This window comes from Eleutherodactylus coqui, chromosome 12 (assembly GCF_035609145.1).
Source record: "Eleutherodactylus coqui strain aEleCoq1 chromosome 12, aEleCoq1.hap1, whole genome shotgun sequence".
Classification (NCBI taxonomy): domain Eukaryota; kingdom Metazoa; phylum Chordata; class Amphibia; order Anura; family Eleutherodactylidae; genus Eleutherodactylus; species Eleutherodactylus coqui.
In genome coordinates, this window is record NC_089848.1 from 78,223,487 (window position 1) to 78,249,136 (window position 25,650).

Consider the following 25,650-nt stretch of genomic DNA (forward strand, 5'->3'; position numbering starts at 1 on the left):
AGTCCAGAGGGGGTTCATTATGGTTCGTTTACTGTTGATGTTGTTGAAGTGCCTCTGTAACTTTAAAATGAGAGGAGGTCTTACCAGTAGGTATCGGACTCCAATCTCATTACCTCTGACCGGTTTCCAGGGAGGAGGGCAGTGAGTACCAAATAGGACTGAGAAGCTCCTGAACCAGATTTTAGGTCCTACCGGCATTAAAAAGTGTTGGACTGCCCCAGTAACCCTACGAGTGACATTGTGACCTGCTATACTACTGCGAATTTGCAACCTGCTGCAATTCCAGAATAAAATCTTGTAACTTGTATAGCGCCAACTTGTTCCGCAGCAAATACAAGTAATTTACTTATCACCCCCCCCCCACCACCACCAAGCTGGGTACTCATTTTACCAATCTCGAAAGGATAGAAGGTTGAGTCAACCTTGAGCCGCAATCTTCAGGTCGTGAGCAGGAGCTTAGGACTGCATTTCTGCTGCCTTAACAATCTGCACCACACTGAGTTTATTTTATAAGCAATACGATGTCCTTCCCTTAAAAGATATGGTGGGTATCTATGCCGAGGGATCAACACTGGAAGATGGTGTCCCGAATTAGCCATGTTTTATTATGGCCATGACTCTAATTCTAGTACAGTCGCAGTCCCAAACTGAGCTGAGCCTGTTGCCTTTGGCCAAACTGGGCCGAGCATCTATGGAAGACAGGGAATTGTCCCAACCTACTCCCCAATCCATCACTTCATCTTCATCATCCAAAAATCTCTCAATACATTATTGTGGTTTTAGTCTTTGTCATCAACATCAATTATCAGAGGATAAACAAAGATGGTTAGAGATATTCAGGCAGGTTGGATGGTGCCCTGAGAGATACCTTAGATTGGCCCTCCACCTGTGCAAAACTATCCAATGGTGAAATGGTACTATCATATGGTGCACAAATAACCATACTATAGAATCTACAAAGCCGTACAACATAGTGGTCAAGGAACAATGCCTTATGGTATATTAAGATTTTCAAACAATACTATATAGTGCCACCATCAACAAACACTGCAAAAATAAGACATTTTACAGAGCCAATCGTGGCATATACTGACTAAAAAAGTACCACTATGTAGCCCTCAAAGCATACCACCATACTGTGCCAAATACATTGTATAATACTGTACTGCCGTAAGCAAATATGACTATAGAGTGCTCCAAAAATTACAATATGCAATGGCCAAATAGTACCAGGTATTGTCTAAATGAGGCCTCGGTCAGACGAGCGTGTTTTTAGCACAGAATAGGTGCGCAAAAAGCACGCTCATCTGAACAAGGGCTAATACTAACTAACACGCAGTGACCTAATAGTAGTGCCATACAATGTCTAAATAATACTGAACATCAGTATTAAGCCAGACCCCCAAAATATTGCTTTGTGTAACTCCAGATGATACTGTAGCATGGCTGAAAGGAGCAAGTGTCCCAGGGACTCTATTTTTTTTCACTATGGATTTTGCCATGGAACCTGCACCGATTATGTGTCAAATATCACAGCAAGTCTGTATCTCATTAATTCAATAGGAATCTGGGCCACAGTCTATACAGAAAAAAAAAACATCCTGACTCGGATTGTGCACAGTTCCCATCTAAAATCTGTGATGGGAATTAGGCATGTGGATTTTCCCATTGGGGTCAGAAACGCTATCTTTTCTCCTTAGGGAGAGCACCTAGATGGTGAGTGAGGAGACTCAAAAGGCCATTTATGCTCCTCTGGGTAATATGCAAATAAGGGAGATGGAATAATATCTCCACAGTGCCACCTATTGGAAGGCAGCATTCCTTCAAGCCAAAGTTAGACTCTTTATACAAGCCTTTTAACAACGATTGGGAATTAAAAGCAAAGCCAGACTCCATGCACAGACAGCTGTTTCAGGGTTTTTGCCCTTCATCAGTGTACAGTAGGGGTCTGGCTTTGCTAGTGAGAGGCCATTGAAAAGGGCTAAATCCACATACAAAGCCATGACAGCAATTCGCAGCTCAGCTTCTGTACACACGGTGGATTATGGAGTGGATTTTTGATCCTGATTCCACTCCAAGATCTGCAACAAAACCACAACCCATTGAATTGAATGGCAATTCAGATTTTTACACAGTGGCTTTGAAATCCAGCATTACAGAAAAAAAACTAAGTGACACGTCACCTCTTAATGCGGATCAGCATGGAATTGCTTCAGATATTCCAAATGCAGATTTTGCCCCTTCACTTGGCAAAATGTGCAGCAGAAATGAGTTCATTCACATAAGCGATGTTTCCCTGCATGGCACCGCGTTATGATGCTATGCAGGAAAAAAAATTGCAGCATGTCCTATCTAGCTGGAAGTCCGCAGCTCGCCGGCCGCATTGAAAACAATGGGAGAACTCTGCGATCCACTGCTGCTGCAGCTGTCACTGCAGTGGGGGATTCGTTCAGCCCCGCAGGAATGGAAGGCTGTTTCCATGTGAAAACGCCTCGCATTCACAGATTTTACATGAATGGCAAGGGTGATATGGGTCAGCGTTCCTTTTTCACTATGGCCTTGCCTCAACTTCCTTCCAAGTCATCACGAACATAGACTATCATGTCACTTATTCTGTAACTTTATGGCTTTTTCAGATAGGCGCTATATGGCACTATTATATGTGCACTGTATGGAATTATTATGTGGTTACTGTACAGATGTATTATGTGGGCACTTTATGACATTGTTATGGGGCCAGTGTAAAATATAAGGTTAGACAGCACATCCACACCAAGTGAATACATGTCTGCAGAAGACTGACCGCTTTTGGATTGTGGGCACAGCAGGATGTCTATGTTTATATGTATTTCACTCTGTTTTGGATGTTCTGTCTAACTTTGCTTTTTGCCATCGCGTATTTGAAGAAATCGATGTCTCCATCTTGGCTGTGCATGCTTCCCCATCTGTCCAAGGCTTTAACCCCCCCCCCCCCCCCCCCCCAGTAGTTTTGGACAAGCTTTATTCATTCTGCAAGAAAAGGACATTACAGTTTTTGACAAACAGAGTTTGTTCTACCTTAAACAGCTGTAGTTCTAGGTCTTTCCGGGAGGTGGAGGGTAGGGGGAAGCCAGCTGAAGCAGAGTAGATCTGTATATCTCCTCGTCCTAAGGACAGGTAATGGGGACTTTTTTTATATTATCGTCCCTACATCAATCAGAGAGCATATTTGCTCTATGATTGTCATATGTAGGGTTTTTCCCAGAAAAGGAGCGAGGACTTGCTCATCTAATCACTCTTATGCACCATTTAACCCTACAGATGCGTCAGTTACTGCTGACCATGGCATTTAAATATTTTTGCAGAATGAAAACTGTAAAGCGTTTTTTATACCTTACACAAGTCTTTAGATATTGAAAAAATAAACAGAATAAAAAAAGTGCACATAATTGGCATTGTCACATCCATAGCAACCCATAAAATATTACATTATTTATCCAGTACAGTAAATTCCGTAAAAAAAAAAAATTGAAATAAATGTCAAAATAGCGGTTTTCTGATCATCTCACTTCCCCTAAATAGGAATAAAAAATTATTAAAAAAAAAAACATGTATACCTCAAAATGGTACCAATAGGTTGTCCCAGACAAAAAAGGCCCCTAAAAAAAGGGTTTATATTGTGCAAATGTAGCAAAACATAATAAAACCATAAAACATTTGGTGTTGTCTAGAGATGAACGAGCATGCTCGAATAAGTCAGTAACTCGAGCGAGCATCGCTCTTCTCGTGTAACTGCATTTTTGACCGAGCCGGCTCGAAGGGGTGGGGGGCAGCGGCGGATAGAAGGGGGTAGTGGGGGAGAGAGTGAGAGAGATCTCTCTCTCTCCTCCGCGCTACCCCCCGCTCACCCCGCCGCCCCCTCGAGCCTGCTCGGACAAGAATGCAGTTACACGAGAAGAGCGATGCTCGCTCGAGTTACTGACTTATCCGAGCATGCTCGTTCATCTCTAGTGTTGTCATAATCATAATGACCTGTAGAATAGAGTTAACATAATATGTTAACTGTTTGATACGCAAATGCACAGAAAACTAGAGCATGCTGCAGTTTTTTTTTGCGTGACCACAGTAGAGAAATGTGAACAAGCCCATTGAAAACAATGGGTTCTATTCTCTGTGTGTTGCGCCGTAAATTTTGCGCATGCGAATACGTGCTCCACTATTACGTGGTAACTGTATGATACTATGATGCGAGTGATGTATGGCCCTATTAAATGGGTACTGTATGACATAATCATTTTGTCACTGTAAAGTAGTATTATGTGGGCACTGTATGGCACTATAAAGTAAATGATGTATGGTATGATACTAATAAATGAACACAAAAGTATTATGTGTTCACTGGGTGACACCGTAATGGGCATGATGTACGACACTATCTAATGGACCCTGTACGGCATTGTTTTGTCACTGACATTCTGGGGAGTGATTCGCATCACCCAGCACACGGACGCCCTATCTATGTGCTGTGTGGGAGATCACACATCTGCATGTTCTATTCTCATGCGACATTTGCACGAAAACGGAATGTGCTGCGACTTTTCCGTCTTGCAGTATAGCAACCAGGGAAAAATCGCCCTTGTAGTACATCCATGGCAAATACTGGGTTGTATTTTTGTGTGAGTCTTGTGCATCTTGCAACTCACAAAACTCCCACGCTTCTCTCGCCCATGTGAACACACTCTTACTATTCTATTGGCTCCTTCCGAAAAATGAGGAGGTACACTTGTTTTCCTCAGAAGCCTTCACAAACCTTTCCTCGGCCCTACATAAAATGTTTGAAATTTTTGCGCAAAGTGTGACCTTGAAACGCAAATTTATTAACTTAACGACCTAATTAGCTCTTGTTTGGATTTGGATCATTGGTGTGAATATTTCTGAAAATGTGAAACCTTATTTTTTCTATTTACCTTTTCAGGAAACTCCACTGCACCAGAAACTTCATCCACATGAATCTATTCGTCTCATTCATCCTTCGAGCGATATCTGTTTTTATCAAGGACGAAGTTTTGTATGCGGAGCAAGACAGCAATCATTGCCATGTGTCCACAGTAAGTAGAAGTACAATGAATGCCATATCTAAACATCCAGATGAGACTCATAGACTGGTAGAGTTGGAAGGGACCTCCAGGGTAATCAGGTCCAACCCCCTGCTCAATGCAGGATCACTAAATCATCCCAGACAGATATTTGTCCAGCCTTTGTTTGAACACTTCCATTGAAGGAGAACTCACCACCTCCCATGGCAACCTGTTCCACTCATTGATAACCCTCACTATCTAATATCTAATCTGGGTCTCCTCCCTTTCAGTTTCATCCCATTGCTTCTAGTCTTTCCTTGTACAGATGAGAATAGGGCTGATCCCTCTGCACTGTGACAGCCCTTCAGATATTTGTAGACAGTTATTAAGTCTCCTCTCAGCCTTCTTTTTTTGCAAGCTAAACATTCCCAGATCCTTTAACTGTTCCTCATAGGACATAATTTGCAGACCGCTCACCATCTTGGTAACTCTACTCTGAACTTGCTCCAGTTTGTCTATGTCTTTTTTAAAGTGGGGTGCCCAGAACTGGACACAGTATTCCAGATGAGGTCTGACTAAGGAAGAGTAGAGTTAAACTCAATGATAAATTGGTATGCAGTGAGCTCCCCCTGGTGGTGGCAGAAAAATATTATTTTTCTAATTGAAACTTTCCACTAAATGTCTCAGAGGTCAGTTTCTGGGCACTAGTGACCCCCTTTAAGTGCATCCCTGAAAATGTATGACCAAAATGCTAGATTTTACATTCGCTCTCTAAATTCATTGTTATTTAGCCCTGAATCTTCATGTTAAAGCAACCCTCCAGGCCTGAAGAAACATAGATGGCCAAACCACTTATTTGACTAGTCGATGACACTGTGCATAGTATGCATTAGTAGTCTAAGACACTACATGCTGCTCCTACTGGCCGGCACGGCTCATGTGGGCAGCAATAGTTAACCAAAGCAGGTGCAGTGCCTTAGACTAATGATGAATACTAATGCGTAGTGTGCACCAGGTAGTCAGAGAAGCGGGTTAGGCCACCTTTGTTTCTCCGGAGTATTGCTTTAAGTGCGTTTCCTCTAAGAGGATAGGGGTGTTGCCATGCACATGCCGGTAGAATGCTGCTGACATCCTGAAGATGACAGTGCTATCCAGGGACTCGGCAGAGATCGGTTGAGAATGGTTAGGCGATAAGTGGATGTTTAAAAATTTAAAGTGAAGGAAATGTGACCAGAGAAAAGTTTATTCTCCTTAATGGATTTCATGTGTTACCTACTTAAGAAATGTCACTTCAGATTCAGTACATTTCATAGAGACAGTGTTACTTTCGGCTGTTACCACCATTTACATGCAGTAGATTTCCGGAGTGCGAGAAGAAAGAAAATACATTTAGGAGCTAACCTTGACCCATGTTCCTCTAGATCAGCGGTTGTTAACTGTTGTGGAAGTGCAACTCCCAGTGTACTCATATGTCCCATACCTGTCAGAAAATGCAAGAAGCTTAAAGGATACTGATCTAGAGGGTCTTAACCATTTCCAATCCAATTTTGGATTCAGGGTTTCCTTAAAGGCAGAGTTTACTTAAAGGGTTTAGTGATATATTCCATGAGGAATTAGTAGCAACTTGTTGGCATTTTTGATAAAATTCATTCAGCTCCTCATTAGACAAGCTCCACCCACGAGGAGCAAAGATCCCCTTATCCCTCTATGTAACTACTAAGCTACACCTAGATTTTGCCACATTTTGAAACCCTTTGCAAATATATTCTGCAATATCTTTTATTTTCAGGTGGAATGTAAAGCTGTGATGGTGTTTTTCCACTACTGCGTCATGTCCAACTATTTCTGGCTCTTCATAGAAGGATTATACCTTTTCACGCTCTTGGTAGAAACGTTTTTCCCAGAACGGAGATATTTCTATTGGTACACGATAATCGGATGGGGTATGTGTTTCACTATATACATCATGCAGATGATACTACAACAACCATACAGATGGGGGATATGTGATATGTTTTGAGATTGAGATCAGTGTTTTATATATATATATATATATATATATATATATATATATATATATATATATATATATATATATATATGTGTGTATGTGTGTGTGTGTGTGTGTATGTATGTATATATATATATATATATATATATATATATATATATATATATATATATATATATATGGCTTACTAAGGTCTTAGAAGAGTTGTCACTAGAGATGAGCGAGCATACTCGCTAAGGCAAACTACTCAAGCAAGAAGTGCCTTATTTGAGTACCTGCCCCCTCGTCTCTAATGATTCGGCTGCCGGCGCAGGTGACAGGTGAGTTGCGGCGGTGAGCAGGGTGGAGCAGGGGGAGAGAGGGAGAGAGAGATCTCCCCTCCGTTCCTCCCCGCTCTTCCCCGCTGCTCCCCACCCCCTGCCGGCAGCCGAATCTTTAGAGACGAGCGGGCAGGTACTCGCATAAGGCACTACTCGCTCGAGTAGTTTGCCTTATTGAGTATACTCGCTCATCTCTAGTTGTCACCCCTTTTTGAATGACTCATACTCTTAAATGAACATTGGCATACAAAGTAAATTTTGACCTCTGCTGATATGCCTATGTCAGTCTTTACTATAATTCTGGTATTCTATTCATGAATCAGTTAGATAGAACTAAGCATCAAATACACTGTACTAAAAAGTAAGATAGACACATAATAAACATGAAACTCCATTTTTTCCATTAGTAAGGCTTTAATTATATGGGTGAATGAGATTTTGGTTATTTTCCATACGTTTTTCACGCACGTTTTTATTGCGCATTTTTCTCTACTCTGCACCTCCTGGTTCTTGTTTCCATATAGTCCTCGTAGTAACCTGTGTTTAAAAATGCATTTCACTTGGATGAAAATCGCATAGCATGCGAATGCAATGCGTTTTTTTTAACGCTCCCATAAAAAATAATAGGCAATTTTTCAAGAAGAATTACCTAAAAAAATGACATGCAGGGATTTTTCTAAGGCTACATTCAAGACAAGCGAGCGCGAAATCGCGTGCATTTTTTACAGCGATGCAAAGCGTTTTTGATTCAAAATCTCATCGCTTCTGTAAAATTACGAGCCCAAAGCACGCGCATGACTTCAATGGGAAACATTGCGTTACACTTGCACGTACATTGTGCAGCATGCAATGTTTTCAAGGTCCCATCCATTAAAAACAATGGACGAGGCATTCCAAGGGAACTCCCGAAGATAGAACAGGCTGCGATTTCATATTCATGTGAGTTTTGTGCACATCGCATCTCACAAAAATCGCACCACAATATTGCCCATGTGTATAAGCCTTACTTAGACTATGGGTCCAAGAGAAAAATCGCATGTTTGAATTAACTCATTCCAATGAATGAGTTATTTCGCCATGCGAGTTCCGTAAATCTCAGAATTTGATAGAACTCCCACAGGAAGAATCGCCCGTATGAATCCCCCTAACTGTGTTGGATCTATGGGGGATTTATTTATGGCACTCTGCTAACGAGCGCCATCATCCAGAAGAACAAAGCAGAACGGTGATGAAGCTCAACGATAAAATATTTATCTTACGCTTCCACATGTGTTCAGATTTTCCAAAGTTGAGCGCCGTGTTTAATAATTCACCGCGCGGAGAGCGTCCGGACAGCACGCCGCTGTATGACATTAATTTGCATTTAAATTACAAGCTTCATATCAAAAGAGTGAATTCTGTCTCAGACAATTTATTCCGGAGATCAGCTTTGGTTTTAGCTTTGCATTTCAAAGGAAACTCGCGTTGTCTTCTTGGAATTTTCATTCACTTTCGGGGTTTTCATCATTGGGCTGAGTTTTTTATCTTTTTTTTTTTTTTTTTTTTTACAAAAAACATCCCTGAATTTCAGGTACAATGTGACACCTCAAGTATAATGTGTTCCATAATCATCTGCATCTTCTAAAGAACTCAAGTCTCATTATACATAGAGATGCATAACCGGGTGGTCTAGTGTAAAGTAACTTTGTGTCTAGTGTGTCTAAACCAGGGGCGTAACTATAGAGGGTGCAGGGGATGCGGTTGCACCCGGGCCCAGGAGCCTTAGGGGGCCCATAAGGCCTCTCTTCTCCATATAGGGAGCCCAGTACTATGAATAAAGCATTATAATTGGGGGCCCTGTTACAGGTTTTGCATTGGGGCCCAGAAGCTTCAGGTTATGTCTCTGTGCAGCATGGTTTAGGTATGGGTACGGGTACAGATACAGATAGAGGCGGGGCCCCAGCTCACCTTTTGCATCAGGGCCCCTGAGCCTTTTGTTACGCCCCTGGTCTAAACCTATCACATCTGATGAGCCGCGTATCTAAACCTAGCGTGTGCTGCTGAGTTGCTGTATTTAAAGGGGTTTTCCACATCTGAACTACTGATTGCCTATCCTCAGGATAGAGCCTCATGTCCATGGGTGGGTTGGATTGCACATTCGGGAGCCCGCAGCGGAATCCAATCCTGCCCACGTCCGGCAACCCTGCTTACCTGTGTCTGCAGGCGGTAGCGTCTGCGTGGACCTCTCTTCTTCCAGGACATCTGTACTGCGGGTCACAGATTGGACGGCTTCCATTGACTTCAATGGAAGCTGTCTGTACGGGAACCGCAGTGAAATGGAGCATGCTGAAATTTGTGTTCCGCTTCAATAGAACAATAGAACAAATCTGCATGCTTTAATTCAGGTGCTGTTGCCAATGCTTCTTTATGGGCGGCTTGAATTGAGAATCTTGTGGACATTGGGCCTAGGTCATCAATTTTTCATCATGAGGGTCTACCGCCACCAGCCACTCTGGCCGATTAGTTGTTCTCAAGGCTAGTCTGTCAGTATCTGGATCTGATGTGTGATAGGCTTCTATTGTAGAGTATAGAGCAGATGTGTTACAGGAAACACACAGCTCCATTCTTTTTGCAGTGGTCTGACTTGGTATTGCAGACAAAGTTCTCATTCACCTTAGTAGGAACTTTGCCTGCAATACCAAACCAGTCCACTCCACGGAGAACGGAGCTGCATGTTTCCTGTAGCACATCTCATCTATGCACTATAATAGAAGCCTGCTGAATATGTATGATACTCTCTGATTAGCTACTGTATCTAATCCTACATGTGTCACACTGTCTACTGAGCTGATGCATGTATCTAATCCTATTATGTGTGATACTATCTGCTGGACACTAAGCCACTGTATCTAATCCTATGGTATGATAATGTATGCTAAGGGCTCTCTCACACAAGTGCATGGTACCGCATTTTATGCCTTCGGGTCTTGCACGTGCAATACGCGTCATGCGACACGGGGGGCACTGCCCGTGTGAGAGAGTCCTAGTAGACTGCAGGCTCTGAACTGAATGCCGAGCTTGTACTTATACACAGCAATCAACCTGAATCAGCAGAGCTGCATATTAAAAACAGTATAAGGGCGGCTTCCCACGGACGTATTTACGCCGCACATTACGCACACGAAATTGGTATGCGCAATACACAGAAAATAGAACCCATTGATGTTAAGGTTTGTTCTCATTAAAGATTTTCTTTTTGTGCATTTCAGTCGTGCGCAAAAAAAATATCACTCACTCTATCTTTCTGCGTATTCGTGCACCAAAGGACACCATAGGAGTCTATGGAAGGTGCGCAAATGCGGGTGAGGATGCGTGTAACACTGCACAAAACCGCAGAGAAAAAAACACATCTGGCTCTTATTAGACTAAATAGCCTTTTAAATCAGGGATGGGGGGGGGGGGGGGGTCGCAATCATATGAACAGGTCCTGCGTGCGCAAAATAGTACATTACAATACGCTGATACGCACGCAAATCAACCTTGTTCACTGCGCAAATACGTTACACCGAGGCGGGCGTATCTGCGCATACGCTCGTCTGAAACCACCTTAAAGCATGGGAGAGTAACCTCTGGAGGAGAATTTCAGACAACCTTAAACCTCAATACATAGTGCACTTAGGCTGGAGTCACTGATCAAAGCTTTGCATGAATAGAGAATAGCTGCTGTGTAAAGCACGGCGGAGTACAGAGCAGCTTGGCCCTCTGATGACACAGGGAGTGGATCTTAGATACCCTCTCTCTACAACAGTCATTGTAGCTTATGGAAAGTCACTGATCATATCCGTGCCCTAATGGAGTCGAGCTGGTGTGTAAAGCATGGAGAGTCACTTAGCAGCAGCTGTAGCCACAAACAGTGCAGCTGATTATAGCTGTAGGCCCATGAACCACAACTAAAAGATCATGTACATATAGAGCAGTATTTTGCACCAATACAGGTGAGCAGTACTCCAGGCAGAGGGGAGATGATGACCTACAGAAGGTCAGCGGAGGGTAGCTGTCTGGCCATTGGTATCTTTGGTTGCCTTTGATCTTTCTCTACCCTTGAAGGACTCTTGAAAGACATCCTTGAAGCAGGATATAAGTGATGCAGTGACAGGCCGCCCACTGCAGGAAATTCCTTTTAATCTGATCTTCATCATAGAGGGATCAGAAGTATGGAGCTAGACATGGGGGCACTTAGATATTCCCCCTGATGTCCTGCCTGTTCTATCATCACTTGTGAATGTGTAATGCAGACATCACTCTGTAGGAATCACGGAGGGATCTGATCTTAAGAAGACTACTCTGCTTTGGACTCAGTCAGACAAGCGTTTTGTGTTGCGCATGTTTTCTGCATTTGCAATTCGCATCTATTAGAACCAATGCTTTACAATGGCAGCGGTCAAATGTCCGATTTTTAACTGCGCAGAAAATTTGCACCAGTAAAAATTAGGACAGCGAATTGAAAAACGCTACTAACTGCAGCATAAGGATTCTTTGAAAGGCTGAATTCAATGAATGGCTGAGCGCTGCCTCTGATTGGCTGAGTGCTCAGCCAATCAGACACAGCCCTTTCAGCAGGCGGGGATTTTAAATCCTTACCTGCTGAAAGAACTTCAGAGCAGTTGCGGAGAGGTGAGTATATATTTTTAAATTATTTTTACACATGATTAAGGATGATTTTCAGGGAAGAACATATATTTAAAGCACTTCCCCGAAAAATCACTGCAGGGGTTGCTGGCAGCCCATTGCTTTCAATGGGGCTGCAGAAGCGCTGGCCCCATTGAAAGCAATGGGAGAACATTGCGCTCCTGTGCCACAGCTGTGACAGCTGTGGCAAGGGAATTTTTCATCTCCGCAGGGAGTCCCCTTGTCACTGAATACTGTGACAGCATTGTCAGTGTTCAGTGATGAGGGGACTCCCCATGGAGATGAAGAAATCCTCGGCCACAGCTGTGGCAGAGGATCACCATCTTCTCTGTATGTCGTCAATGGGGCTGCCGGCCCCATTGACAGCAAGGTGAAACCCCTTTTCTAAAACTGTGACGCCCTCTTTGGTCATGCAAATTTTTGCTGCATGCGTTTTGCGTGCGTTTCACGCAAGTAAATGTGCTGCGAATGAAAACTCATCTCACTGAGCGCTTAGTGAGTGAGTTGTCTCCTACTTTCCTAGGGAACCTGTCATGATCTAGAAGTATCATAAACTAAGTTATGGTTCTTAAAGTGTAGGTGATGGGGAGTCCGGGGAGCTTCTTCATACTCACCCGCTCCCCCATTCATGCAGTGTTTCCGTCAAATTCAGTATGCGCACAGCAGCTTAGCTCTTTTCAGAAGGGAGTGTGCACGCATTCCCATTCTTCTCTATGGAAGTGCATGCACAGCAAGGCCAAGTCCAATGCACTACTGGAAAAGGGTCTCTAATAAAATGTCCATTAAGTGTATGTTGCTTAATGGAACCCTCCAAGCAAAACTAATACACTGTCTTATAGCAAATGCTGGGCCTGCGGGGGCAATGTATTCCTTTTTGGTGTTCCTTAAATTGCTTGTGCCATTCTTTGCTCCCTGTGTGTCCGTTTTACCTGGAGAGTTCTTTTAAAAAATCTTTTGGAAGTATGACAAAAAAAATTTCAAAAATATATTTAGTTGTGGGCAGAAAGGATCATTTTGTTACCATAGACTCAAAAATGACTGGAAGGAATGCTTGTGAAGTCAGATCAACTATAATCTGTGGGTGTTTGCGCCCAGCTTTGATTACATGGGGGTTGATTATGCGCAGTCAACCTCGGCGGTTCTCATTATCAGATCCTTTAAATATTGTCATTTTTTTGCAGCTTGATTGACAGTTTTTCCTCTCATTTAGGCACTCCACTGATATGTGTGACCATATGGGCCGTGTTAAGACTTCATTTCGATGACCAGGGGTATGTATAGATCTGATGAGTCAGCGCATCAGCGTTACACTTAACAGTAAAGTATATATCATGATAAAACTGAATTTAAGGGAGATCTGGCCATCGAAAACACACTAGTGAAGTATGTTATAGTTTTAGGCTGCCCGTCCACGGGCGATGATCCGCCGGCGATAAAAAATTGACGGCGAATCACGTTGTGTGAAGCTTTCTATAGCGTTGCTATGGAAAGCGCAGCGCCGCCGTCCATGAGCGGGGAATCACAGCGATTCTCAGCTTGCAGGATTTAAATTGCGGCATGCCGCAAACTGCAGCGATTCTCTGCAGTGAGCCTATCTATCAGACAGGCTCACCTCGTAGACCTGACAGCACTCCCCCCTCCTCCCCCGCAGCGGAATATAACTAGCGATATTCCGCCTCGGTCATTGACAGGGGGCCTTAAAGTACTGACTGGGCCCCTCAGAAGAAGTAACAGGACTATGAGCAGCAATGGAAATTTGCACAATGGTGCATTCTGCAATCTATTCTAGGACTGATTTAATAAAAAATAAGCAAATTCCTGCAAAATGTTAATAAAGTTACACTATTTTACCAAAAGTAATTGGACATCCATATCTTCAAACCAATATAAAACAGTGTTGGATGTGTGACGAGGCGCGTTGTCTTGTTGGAAGTATGGCCGACCATTCCCAGAGCATTGCTACATTGTTTGCAGCACATTATTATCTAGAATGTCAAGGCACATCCCCAGCTTCATGGTTCTTGCCTCTACAACCAATGGACCGAGACCATGCCACGTAAAACATCTCCAGACCATATTGGAACCCCCGCCATACTTCCCTGTTGGCACAACACACTCACAGAAGACACACACAGAGGACATTCCCATCATTGTTCACACTAGGTATGTCCATCTGATGTGAAGATGGAGTAGCGTGATTCATCACTCCATAGAGCGTTCCTCCATTGCTCAACTGTCCAATGATGACTCCCTTTGCACCATTGTAAATGGGCCGATGCATTGAGCTTCATTATAGACAGCATATTCAAATTAGATGATCGTAACTGGGTGTGGAGGATGTCATTATGGTCTAGAAGACAATAATTTGCTGCTGACAATGTGGCAATACTCTGCGAATGGTCAGCAATACTTCCAACAAGAACACTGTTTCACATTGGTTTGAGGATATGGATGTTCTATGATTGGACCGGCTGCACAGAGTCCAACCTGAACCCTACTGAACCTCTTTGGGATGAACTGGAACGTCGGGTCAAGAAATATGAACAGTATCCATCTTCTTTTGAGAGAACTTGACAGACATTTGCAAGATGAATAGAGTGAAATACCAGCTGAAGTGTATCAGACGTTAGTAGAAAGTATGCCGCAGAGAGAATCCAATAGCCCTATTAACATAAGGAAGTAAATACTACTTTTGATTCTTGCTCAGATGTCAGATATCTTTTGGTAGGAACAGAGGTATAACTTAAAGCTTCTGGGCCGCAATGCAAAATCTGTAACAGGACCCTCAAATATAATGCTTTATCATAGTACTGGGCTCCACATATGGAGAAGAGAGGCCTTATGGGCCCCTTAAGGCTCCTGGGCCCGGGTGCAACTGCATCCTGCATCCCCTATAGTTACGCCAGTGAGTAGGAAAGTGTATCTACTTGGAGATTTCTGTAACTCGTGTTTCTTGGAGGAACATTTATTAAAATGTTACCATTCCATGTAGAAGTGATTCAACGCCAAAGAGTTTGTCGAACAGAGCCATGTTGGTTTCAGCTGTTGCACCGCCACCCAACATTCAGCACTACTTAAAGGGGTTATCCAGCCTCTAAAAATTGATGGCCTATCCTTAGGATAGTCCATCAATATCTGATAAGTAGGATTCTGCCACTTGGGATCCCCGCTAATACAGATGATTGGAGAGGTTGCGGCATATTGAAAACTCCAAGGAAAAGATACAGAAGGCTTATTGGAAACTTGAATCACTTTCATCATACAAAGAATATTTGCTGAAACCACAGTATTCCATTACAGTAAAAGTCCCCTCTAGATCAATAATGTAATTTTTTGTCAGTTCTGCTCATTTAAAACCAGGCAAAAATTGAACGACTGAAATTGCTCTGACCAAACCAGTCTGACTCTATGTATAAATAGTATTACTGGATAATATTGGGCTTACTTGTTATGTTTTTTAGCTGCTGGGAAATGAATAATAATGTGGCTCTCTGGTGGGTGATTAAAGGTCCTGTCATTGCCTCCATCATGGTAAGTGGAATTTAGATGGATGTTAGTGTAAATATTCACTAATTGGTATGTTTTAGGGTGGCCAAATTAAAGGAGATGTCCCGCGCCGAAACGGGTTTTTTTTTTTTTAAACCCCCCCCCCGTTCGGCGCGAGACAACCCCGATGCAGGGGTTAAAAAAACCACCCGCACAGCGCTTACCTGAATCCCGGCGGTCCGGTGACTTCAATACTTACCGCTGAAGATGGCCGCCGGGATCCTCCGTCTTCGTGGACCGCAGCTCTTCTGTGCGGTCCACTGCCGATTCCAGCCTCCTGATTGGCTGGAATCGGCACGTGACGGGGCGGAGCTACACGGAGCCGCTCTCTGGCACGAGCGGCTCCATAGAAGACTACAGAAGACCCGGACTGCGCAAGCGCGGCTAATTTGGCCATCGGAGGCCAGAAATTAGTCGGCTCCATGGGAACGAGGACGCCAGCAACGGAGCAGGTAAGTAAAAAAACTTTTTATAACTTCTGTATGGCTCATAATTAATGCACAATGTACATTACAAAGTGCATTATTATGGCCATACAGAAGTGTATAGACCCACTTGCTGCCTCGGGACAACCCCTTTAAGAGTTAATGCTCAAGCAAGCTTGCAAATCACACACAGCATTGAATGTCGTCTTATTTATTAATCAGCAGATTTTAATAATTAGTATTTATACAAAGACATTTGAAACGAGGCTAGAAAACGCCTCACTTCCGAATATGCCTAATTTATTATAATTAATTTATTATCATTGGTTATTAAAAACTCAACAAGTGCAGTGACGTCTCTTTAGAGCCAGTTCTTCTCCCAGGCTGATTGAAGCTTGTTTCTCACGAGACCTCAGTAAATGGCTTTGCATTCCTGTGATAGAAACAATCATAATATCTGAATATCTGCTAAGGAACGACAGAGAAGAAGAACAGGTTACAAGGCAAGATGGAGGATAGAAAATATTATATCTTCTCTCACATGGATGACAATACATGTAAATGGTAGTTGGTCATATTTTATTTTCTCCTTCTTTTAGATTTGTCTTGTATTAGTGTTTTCACTTCTAATGTGTCACACAAAAACTACAGTGGTAAACCCATACATGGCCATTATTCAGTTCTTTCATATTTGTAGCTCATCCACTTAAAAAAGTTGTCTCAGAAATGTCAAAGAAATTGGTTGGAGTCTGGCAGCTGGGACCTACTATGAATATGTCAATTCTGGTGGCCATTATTACAGAAGAAGTGGCCAAGTCCCTCTCCATTGAAGTTAATGCAAAGGTCATGTTAAAGAGAACAGACTATGTCCTTAGGTCAGCAAAGTCAGCTGCATAGCTTTGCGACTCTGGTTCCACTGACTTTATAGCAACTCTCCAATCCCTCCCATTCTCCAGTATCAAATATTATTACTGTAGAATCAGCGATCAGAGCTTCAAATCTGTCAAGTGGATGGCCTCCACCACTCAATGTCAATGTATTATGTAAGATTTTATTGACAGCAGTAGGGACCACCCACTTGACACATTCCTAGTACCCAGGAGTCGAAACTTTGAAAAATCAGTGCAAGGGAATGAAGGGAAAAGAGAGGCTGTGATAGAATCAGTTGGCCTGGGGCTTGCAAACTATGTAGCCAGCCCTGGTAGACTAGGCACATGAAAGGTCCATTTTAAAGGAAACAAAAGTTTTTGGTAACTCTGATTCTTAACCAACCACAGAATTTTTAGTTGGTACTGGGTTGGCCTTATTTTCTGCATCAGTACGGTTATATTAACAAGACTTGCCCTGATCAAACTTGTTTTGACATATATTTTTGGGGCCAACCTTTTGTCTTGTTAGTCCCAGTCTGGTTGTATTAGTCAATGTCTTCATGAAAGAGAGGTCATAGAGTCAACATTCCCTAAAACATACCAGTGTAATATTGACTACTAAAGCCCACAGAAGTCGATCAATGTAAAGGCCCTTGGCCCAAAGAGAGGGGACTTAGAGTTAAGAAGCTGTCCAGTTAGGATGGGGCCCCGTGTTTTGATCAAAATCAGTGCAAAAAACCTTACACTTTTATGCAGTTAGTATAAATAACAGTTGTGCTATTTTACTCAGATATTAAATGTATGAGTGTTGAGGTGTGTGCTTCTGTTACGGTATTAGTTGGCTTATGTGTACCTTCACATTTAATTTATTTGTCAGAAGTGCTGACTTTGTTTTTTGTATGCTTGTGAAGTGGGGCTCTTATGGTGGGGAGAAGGTCTGCCTCACAATCACTGTTCCATATTCATCCCATGGGATTGAGGTCTGGACTCTGTGCAGTCACATGAGTTCCACCTCATCAATCTCATCAGCCTATGTCTTTAGGGCTTTATTTTCTTTTTCTTCTTTCTTTTTTCTTCTTTTGATCATTAACTTTGTCTTATAAACAGCTAAATAGTACTTCTATATCCTCCTAGGTGTATATTATAGGATGAGTAAAGGAAGAATAAAAGATCTATAGCTATGATGCTTCTATATTGTGTCCACACTCAACCATGCAATGATTCTGCCACACCTCTGCAGAAACATTCCAATGGCACCTCGCTGTAATGACCTCTATCTTGTTTTCTCTTCACACTGTCATAAGAATGTGAAAATAAGCGTCTGAGAAATGTATAAAATCCAATATCGCTTCCTGTTTTCAATTCTCACTTTGTCCAACAGATCAACTTCGTGTTGTTTGTGGGAATAATAATCATTTTAGTGCAGAAGCTTCAGTCCCCTGACATCGGAGGCAACGAGTCCAGCATATATCTGTAAGTACATAGATCTAGATCTCACTGTCATTCCTGAGAACACTATATATTTTAAACAAAACTGAAAAAGATGGCATGGATGGTTATTTATTATACTTTTCACATTACATATAACACAAGAAACTAAATTTATATTAACTATACATATATAATTTTATACAGAAGAGTCCCAGGTTATACCAGCATTCTCCATATCACTATATACAGGATGTATAACTTATAGCAGCCATATATAGAATTATATGCAGAAGTTACCCAGCATAGTCCATATCACTATATACAGGATGCATAATGTATACCAGCTGTGCATATATAATTATATACAGGAGATACCCAGATTATACCTGCATGGTCCATATTACTATATACAGGTGATGTATAACTTATACAAGCTGTACATATATAACTATATACAGGAGATACCCAGGTTATACCAGCATGCTCCATATCTCTATATACAGGAGATGTATAACTTATACAAGCTGTACATATATAATTATATACAGCAGATACCCAGGTTATACCAGCATGATCCATATCACTATATACAGGAGATGTATAACTTATACAAGCTGTATATATATAATTATATACAGGAGATACCCAGGTTATACCACTATTCTCCATATCACTATATACAGGATGTATAACTTATACCAGCTATATATAGAATTATATGCAGAAGTTACCCAGCCTAGTCCAATATCACTATATACAGGATGCATAATGTATACCAGCTGTACATATACAATTATATACAGGAGATACCCAGGTTATACAAGCATGGTCCATATTACTATATGTGGATGTATAACTTATACCATTTGTCCACATATAATTATATACAGCAGATACCCAGGTTATACCTGCATGTTCCATATCACTAAATACAGGAGACGCATAACGTACACAAGCTGTACATTTATAAATATATACAGGAGATACCCAGGTTTTACCAGCATGGTCTATATCACTATATACAATAGATATATAACCTATACCAGCTGTACATATATAATTATATTCAGGAGACACCCAGGTTATACCTGCATGGTCCATGTCACTATATACAGGATGTATAACTGATACCAGCTGTACATATATAATTATATACAGGAGATCCCCAGGTTACACCTGCATGGTCCATATCACTATATACAAGAGCATTTCTACCTTATACCAGCTGTTTATACGGTATATGACTGTATACCAGTAGATGCCCAGGTTATAACAGCTGTAATTTTGGAGAGCAGAATTCTCCTTGCATCTATTATTCTGCTCAGCCAATTCCCTAAGCCCATTGCATGTCCAGAATGTTTGAGAAATTTGCATCCTTTGGCCGTTTTCGTATTCGTTCTGAAACTTTTGTGACCTTTTCAGTATGGCATGTAGATTTGTAATGTAACAGCTTTTAATGTCAGATACTTGCCAGCCTGAATTATAATTATCGCTGCATTCACCTTATCTGTGCTGTCATTCTGCTACTGTGTGACAGTGACATGTGACAAAATGACACGGGTGGTTATACATTGTTATTCCCAGCTCATTACTGAGGATGTACAGTTCGAGAATACATTGTAACTATGGAGAGACTATGGCAGGAATAATAAATTATACTTGTTTTATTTAAAGGGGTATTCCCAGACTTTTTCAATTTTTTTCACTGATTACTGATAGGTTATCAATAGATGATCAGCGGGAACCTACTGATTGGATCCTTGCTGCTCAGCTGATTTCCAGGGCTGCTATCCCTGTGAAGAGTGCAGGAAGCAGAAAGCACTAACCATAGTGCAGTGGCCGACGTTGGAATCGCAGCGCAGCTACCATTGAATTTAATGGGAGTTGGAGTCTGATCTCTGATCAGTGGAGTGAAGGAGCCATGACAAATCAATAGGACTGAACTGCAGTACCAGGCACAACCACACTATAATGTATGGCCGTGTGCCCAGATGAACTTATTATTTTGACCACCAGAACTCCTATTCAGCATACACTGATAATGACTAGGGATGAGCGAGTATACTCGCTAAGGCACTACTCGCTCGAGTAATGTGCCTTAGCCGAGTATCTCCCCGCTCATCCCGAAAGATTCGGGTGCCGCCGCAGGGCGGGGAGCTGCGGGGGAGAGCAGGGAGGAACGGAGGGGAGATCTCTCTCTCCCTCTCTCCCGCCCGCTCTCCCCTGCTCCCCGCCGCAACTCACCTGTCAGCTGCGGCGGCCCCCGAATCTTTAGGGACGAGCAGGGAGATACTCGGCTAAGGCACATTACTCGAGCGAGGAGTGCCTTAGCGAGTATACTCGCTCATCCCTAATAATGACCTATCCTACAAATATTAACTCTTTCCAATCCACTGTCTGATGTCTAAAGACATTCTAATGGAAGTCTGTACAGCTCCGATGTCGGAAGACGTCCCGCTGGGTATTCTTATTGTAGATTACTAGCTGCTCTGTTGTCGGGAGCCTCTCTGGCATGTCACATGCCGCAGTACTGGTTCTAGCCAGCAGATGGCGCCGTTGTATAATGGCAGAAAGAGAAAGCCCCCTAGGAAACCCTGAATCCAATATTGGATTGCAAAGGGTTAATAGCCAATTAACTGGAAATTCTTGAAAATCTATTTAATGATTGTCGGATCTTTGGATTTAGTGACACTTTTTAGTGATTTTCACTTGACACAATTTAACCACTCATGCTGCTTAAACTTTTTCTGTTTTCATTCCATTTTAATACTATTTTTTTCCATTTTAATACTCAAAGGGTCAAATGTAATAAGCTAAATGTACCCAAAGCCTGGCTGAATTTGCAGCAAAACACAGGCTTACATGTCTCATTATACAAGACGTATATGGATCTAGCACCAAAATCTTCTTTAAATGGCAATTTTATTTTAAGCGTAATTTTAAACATCCAGGAACACATCTAGAAAATAGCTGCATGTTTCAGCCTTTCCTCTTGATGGCATAGGGAATAGCTGCATGGGGTCAGCCTGGAACTCATAGCTATCTCCTAGATGTGTTCCTGGTTGCTTTAAATTATGCTAAAATAAAACTTGCTGTTTTTAAGGAAAATTTTGATGCTAGACCCATACAAGTCTTGTACAATTGTACAAAAGCTGGAGTGGTGATTTTGTGGTTCCTATGCATTGAGTGGAGAACATTTAAAAGGATTTTCCAGTTACAATCTATTGATGCCCAATCCTTAGGTTAAGCCATCGATAGTAGATCTGCTGCCTGGGACACCGTCAAACGGCTGTAGGCTGGGCCTTTGTGCTCATGCAGTGAGCTGATTTATGTAGGAAGCTGACAGCTCTATTCTTACTGCAGTGGTCAGGCATGGTATTACGGGTTAAATCACACTCACTTTAATGTATGTAATTCCAAGGCTGGTCACTACAGTAAGAAAAGAGCTGTCTGCTTCCTGGAAAAAACAGCTCAGTGCATGAGCTTACAGCTATTTCATGGGTCCCAGGTGGCAAAACCTTGCTGATCTATTAATGATAATTTCAAAAAAATTGCAAAGGGCAAAAAAAAAAATAGCCCAATGGTTATACCTTCCCAAAAGGGAATGATATAAAATTATATACTTTATTGACATATAGGCACTAAAAACAGACAAAGACGCTTTAAAATTGAAGAATAGTTGGCTGAACTAAATCCTAAGGGTGCATTCACACAAGTGTGTGCTAGTGCGTAGATAGGTGCACACGAAACCGGCGCACCCATGTATGTACACAAACACGTGTGAATGCAGGTCCATGCAGCATTGAAAGCAATGGTCTGCCGGCAACCCCTGCAATGATTTTCAGGTAAGGGCTCTAAATATAAGCCCTTCCTTGAAAATCATTCCTATCTGGTGTAAAAAATAAAAAAATATATATACTCTCCCCTCCGCCACTTTCGGGGCTCAGGCGCGTCTAGCTGCTTGGGTCCTGTCACTGTAATGAAGTTCTTTCAGCAGGCAGGGATTTAAAATCCCTGCCTGCTAAAAGGGCTTTGTGTGATTGAATGAGCACTCAGCCAATCACAGGCAGTGCTCAGCCATTCATTGAATTCGTTGAGCTTGACAAAGACTACAGCATGCAGTCGAAACGTTGCTGCTTCTGATTGTGAAGGAATGAAGTCACATCCTGACGGATGTCTGTTTTATTGGCACCATAATCTTGCTATCCTACCTATTTATATCTACTACTTGTCACTGAACACTGTGACGTTGCTGTCACAGTGTTCAGTGATGAGGGGACTCCCCGCAGGCAATATTGACAAGCACCATGGACCTATGCGGTGCACGCTTGTCCTATGTTTTGCAGGTACATGTGTTTGCACGCCTGTAAAACACGGACATGTGAACACGCCGTAGGAAACCAATGGTTCTAATAGACGCGTGGTTATGTGTGCACGTATGAACGCACACGCTCGTCTGAATGCACCCTTACGGAGTTCATAAATGAACTAGATATATATTGCTAGGCAGACTGTGAGGACAATTGTCTTTAGCCACTAGTATATATTCATATATTATGAATAGCATGCAGTGTTTGGGAAAATGACGTAACTGTTGGCAAACAAAAATGGGATGCACAGAGTGTCAGTTAATAGAGGTGCTATATAAGCAGCCGTACTATAATCTCCCAGTAAACTGCTATGTTGATTATGCATTAAACACAGTTGTGACAGAGGCTAGAGATGTGAGAGAGGTCTCTGTCAGACCACAAAGGACAGCCTTAGCACCTAGCTACCTATAATCATTTTTTGCATGGTTGAGCTATCCCTAAACCTAATCTAAAAAAACATGCAACAGGCTTTATCAGGGGAGCTCAGGTAGGCTATAGAGGAGCTATGTAGGGAGCTCTCTTGATAAATCATATGTGGAGAAACCCTGTGTGGAGAAACTACCTGAGCAAGTAGTATTTATTTCCATATGTTAATACCTAGTGGGGCTCCTTTGGTCCTAATGACATCAGATACTCTCTGTGGCGTACTTTCTATTAACATCTGAGACACTTAATCTGGTATTACTCTCCATTCATCCTGCAAACTTCTGGCAAGTTATCTCAAATAAGATGAATTGGCCTGTCTACAATGGTGTATGGCGTGTTTTTATCGGACAGTTGGGCATTGGAAGAGCGTTCTGTGGAGGGATAAATGGCAATACTCCATCTTCACATTAGATGGAGGTACCTGGTGTGGAGGATGATGAGGACCACCTTTTGCCTGAGGCCTTAGTCACACGGGCGTTTTTTCACGCGATTTGCGGATCGCATGACGGATGCGCATCCGCAAATCGCGTGACCGATGCCCGAAAATCTGCTCCTAGCCGCGTTTCATTAGAAACGGGCCGGAGCTGTCCAGCGCAATGCATTCAATGGAGCCGGCAATACAGCCGGCTCCATTGAAAGCAATGCGCTGCGGGCGAGCGTGGGATGAATTGTCGGTAAGGGCTTAAATATATAAGCCCTTCCCTGCAATTCATCCAGAAATGTGTTAAAATAAAAAAAATATATATATACTTACCTTGTCCTGGCAGCCAGAGTTGAGCACGGCCGGCCTGCAGTGGGTGTGAAGGGGGTGTGACTCAGACTTGCCCCTGATTGGCTCAGCCTGAGCCAATCAGAGGCAGGTCTCACTCACACCCATTCATGAATTCATGAATGGGTGTGAGTGAGACCTGCCTCTGATTGGCTCAGGCTGAGCCAATCAGGGGCAAGTCTGAGTCACACCCCCTTCACACCCACTGCAGGCCGGCCGCACTAAACTCCGGCTGCCGGGACAAGGTGAGTATATATATATTTTTTATTTTAACACATTTCTGGATGAATTGCCGGGAAGGGCTTATATATTTAAGCCCTTCCCGACAATTCATCCAGCGCTGTCCGGCAGCCCATTGCTTTCAATGGAGCCGGCTGTATTGCCGGCTCTATTGAATTCAATGGGCAAACATCGTTCTTCTCTGCCACAGCTGTTACAGCTGTGGCAGAGAAGAATGATTTGTCTTCTTTATGTTCTCAATGGGGTCGGCGCTGCTGCCGCCGGCCCCATTGAGCGCATATAGAGAAGAGAACAGGAATCGCAGATAGGTGCGATCTGCGATTTCTGTTCTATAATTTATCGGACGAGCGCATAAAAAGCGCTCATGTGTCCGATACCATTGCAAAGCAATAATTTAAAAAAATCGCCGGACGCATGCGCAAATCGCGCGAAAAATCGCCCGTCTGACTAAGGCCTGAGTGTGTTGTGCCATTGGTTAAGTATGGTGGAGGTTCCGTTATGCTCTTGGTCTGTTGGTTGTAATGACAAGAACGGCGGTGTACCGTGACATTCTAGACAATAATGTGCTCTCGACAATGTGGCAAAATTCTGGGAATGGTCAGCAATACTTCCAACAAGACAACGCACCTCGTCACAAATCCAACACTGTTTTAGGCCTTAGTCAGACGGGCGTTTTTTCGCGCGATTTGCAGATTGCATGACGGATGCGCATCCGCAAATCGCGTGACCGGTGCGCGCAAGTCGCCCGCAAATCGCCCGAAAATCTGCTCCTAGCCGCGTTTCATTAGAAACGGGCCGGAGCTGTCCAGCGCATTGCATTCAATGGAGACGGCAATACAGCCGTCTCCATTGAAAGCAATGCGCTGCGGGCGAGCCCGGGATGAATTGTCGGTAAGGGCTTAAATATATAAGCCCTTACCTGCAATTCATCCTAAAATGTGTAAAAATAAAAAAAAATTGTATACTCACCTTCTGCCGGCAGCCGGAGCTCCGCGCGGCCGTCCTGCAGTGGGTGTGAAGGGGGTGTGAGTCAGACCTGCCCCCTGATTGGCTCAGCGCTGAGCCAATCAGAGGCATGCCTCACTCACACCCATTCATGAATTCATGAATGGATGTGAGTCAGACCTGCCCCTGATTGGCTCAGCGCTGAGAGGCAGCAGTCACTCACCCATTCATGAATTCATGAATGGGTGTGTGAGTGTTTTCAGCCTCTGATTGGTCAGGGCTGTGACCAATCAGAGGCAGATCATTCAGCAGGCAGGGATTTTAAAGCCCCGCCGGCTGAATAGTGCCGAGAAGCAGTTCAGGAGAACTGACAGCGGCCGCAGCTGGACTCTGGCTGCAGCGGAAAGGTGAGTATACAATTTTTTTTTATTTTAACACATTTTAGGATGAATTGCCGGGAAGGGCTTATATATTTAACCCCTTCCCGACAATTCACCTCGCGCACGCCGCAGCCCATTGCTTTCAATGGAGCGGCTGTATTGCCGCTCCATTGAATTCAATGGGCAAACATCG

The 25,650-nt window shown here is 42.9% G+C and overlaps 1 protein-coding gene and 1 long non-coding RNA gene across 2 annotated transcripts in view; one reads left to right on the forward strand and one right to left on the reverse strand.

The window, feature by feature from the left end:
- ADCYAP1R1 (ADCYAP receptor type I) overlaps positions 1–25,650 on the forward strand; it is a 193,260-nt gene that overhangs the window by 153,105 nt on the left and 14,505 nt on the right. Inside the window, exons 9-13 of the mRNA XM_066585652.1 lie at positions 4,955–5,087; positions 6,847–7,000; positions 13,267–13,327; positions 15,518–15,587; positions 18,278–18,369. Coding sequence (XP_066441749.1) covers positions 4,955–5,087; positions 6,847–7,000; positions 13,267–13,327; positions 15,518–15,587; positions 18,278–18,369 — 510 coding nt within the window. The remainder of the gene's footprint in view (positions 1–4,954; positions 5,088–6,846; positions 7,001–13,266; positions 13,328–15,517; positions 15,588–18,277; positions 18,370–25,650) is intronic.
- The window catches only part of LOC136587145 (uncharacterized), an 89,552-nt gene continuing 80,228 nt past the window's right edge, over positions 16,327–25,650 (reverse strand). The window contains exon 3 of the long non-coding RNA XR_010787427.1: positions 16,327–16,460. This is a non-coding gene — a long non-coding RNA (uncharacterized lncRNA). The remainder of the gene's footprint in view (positions 16,461–25,650) is intronic.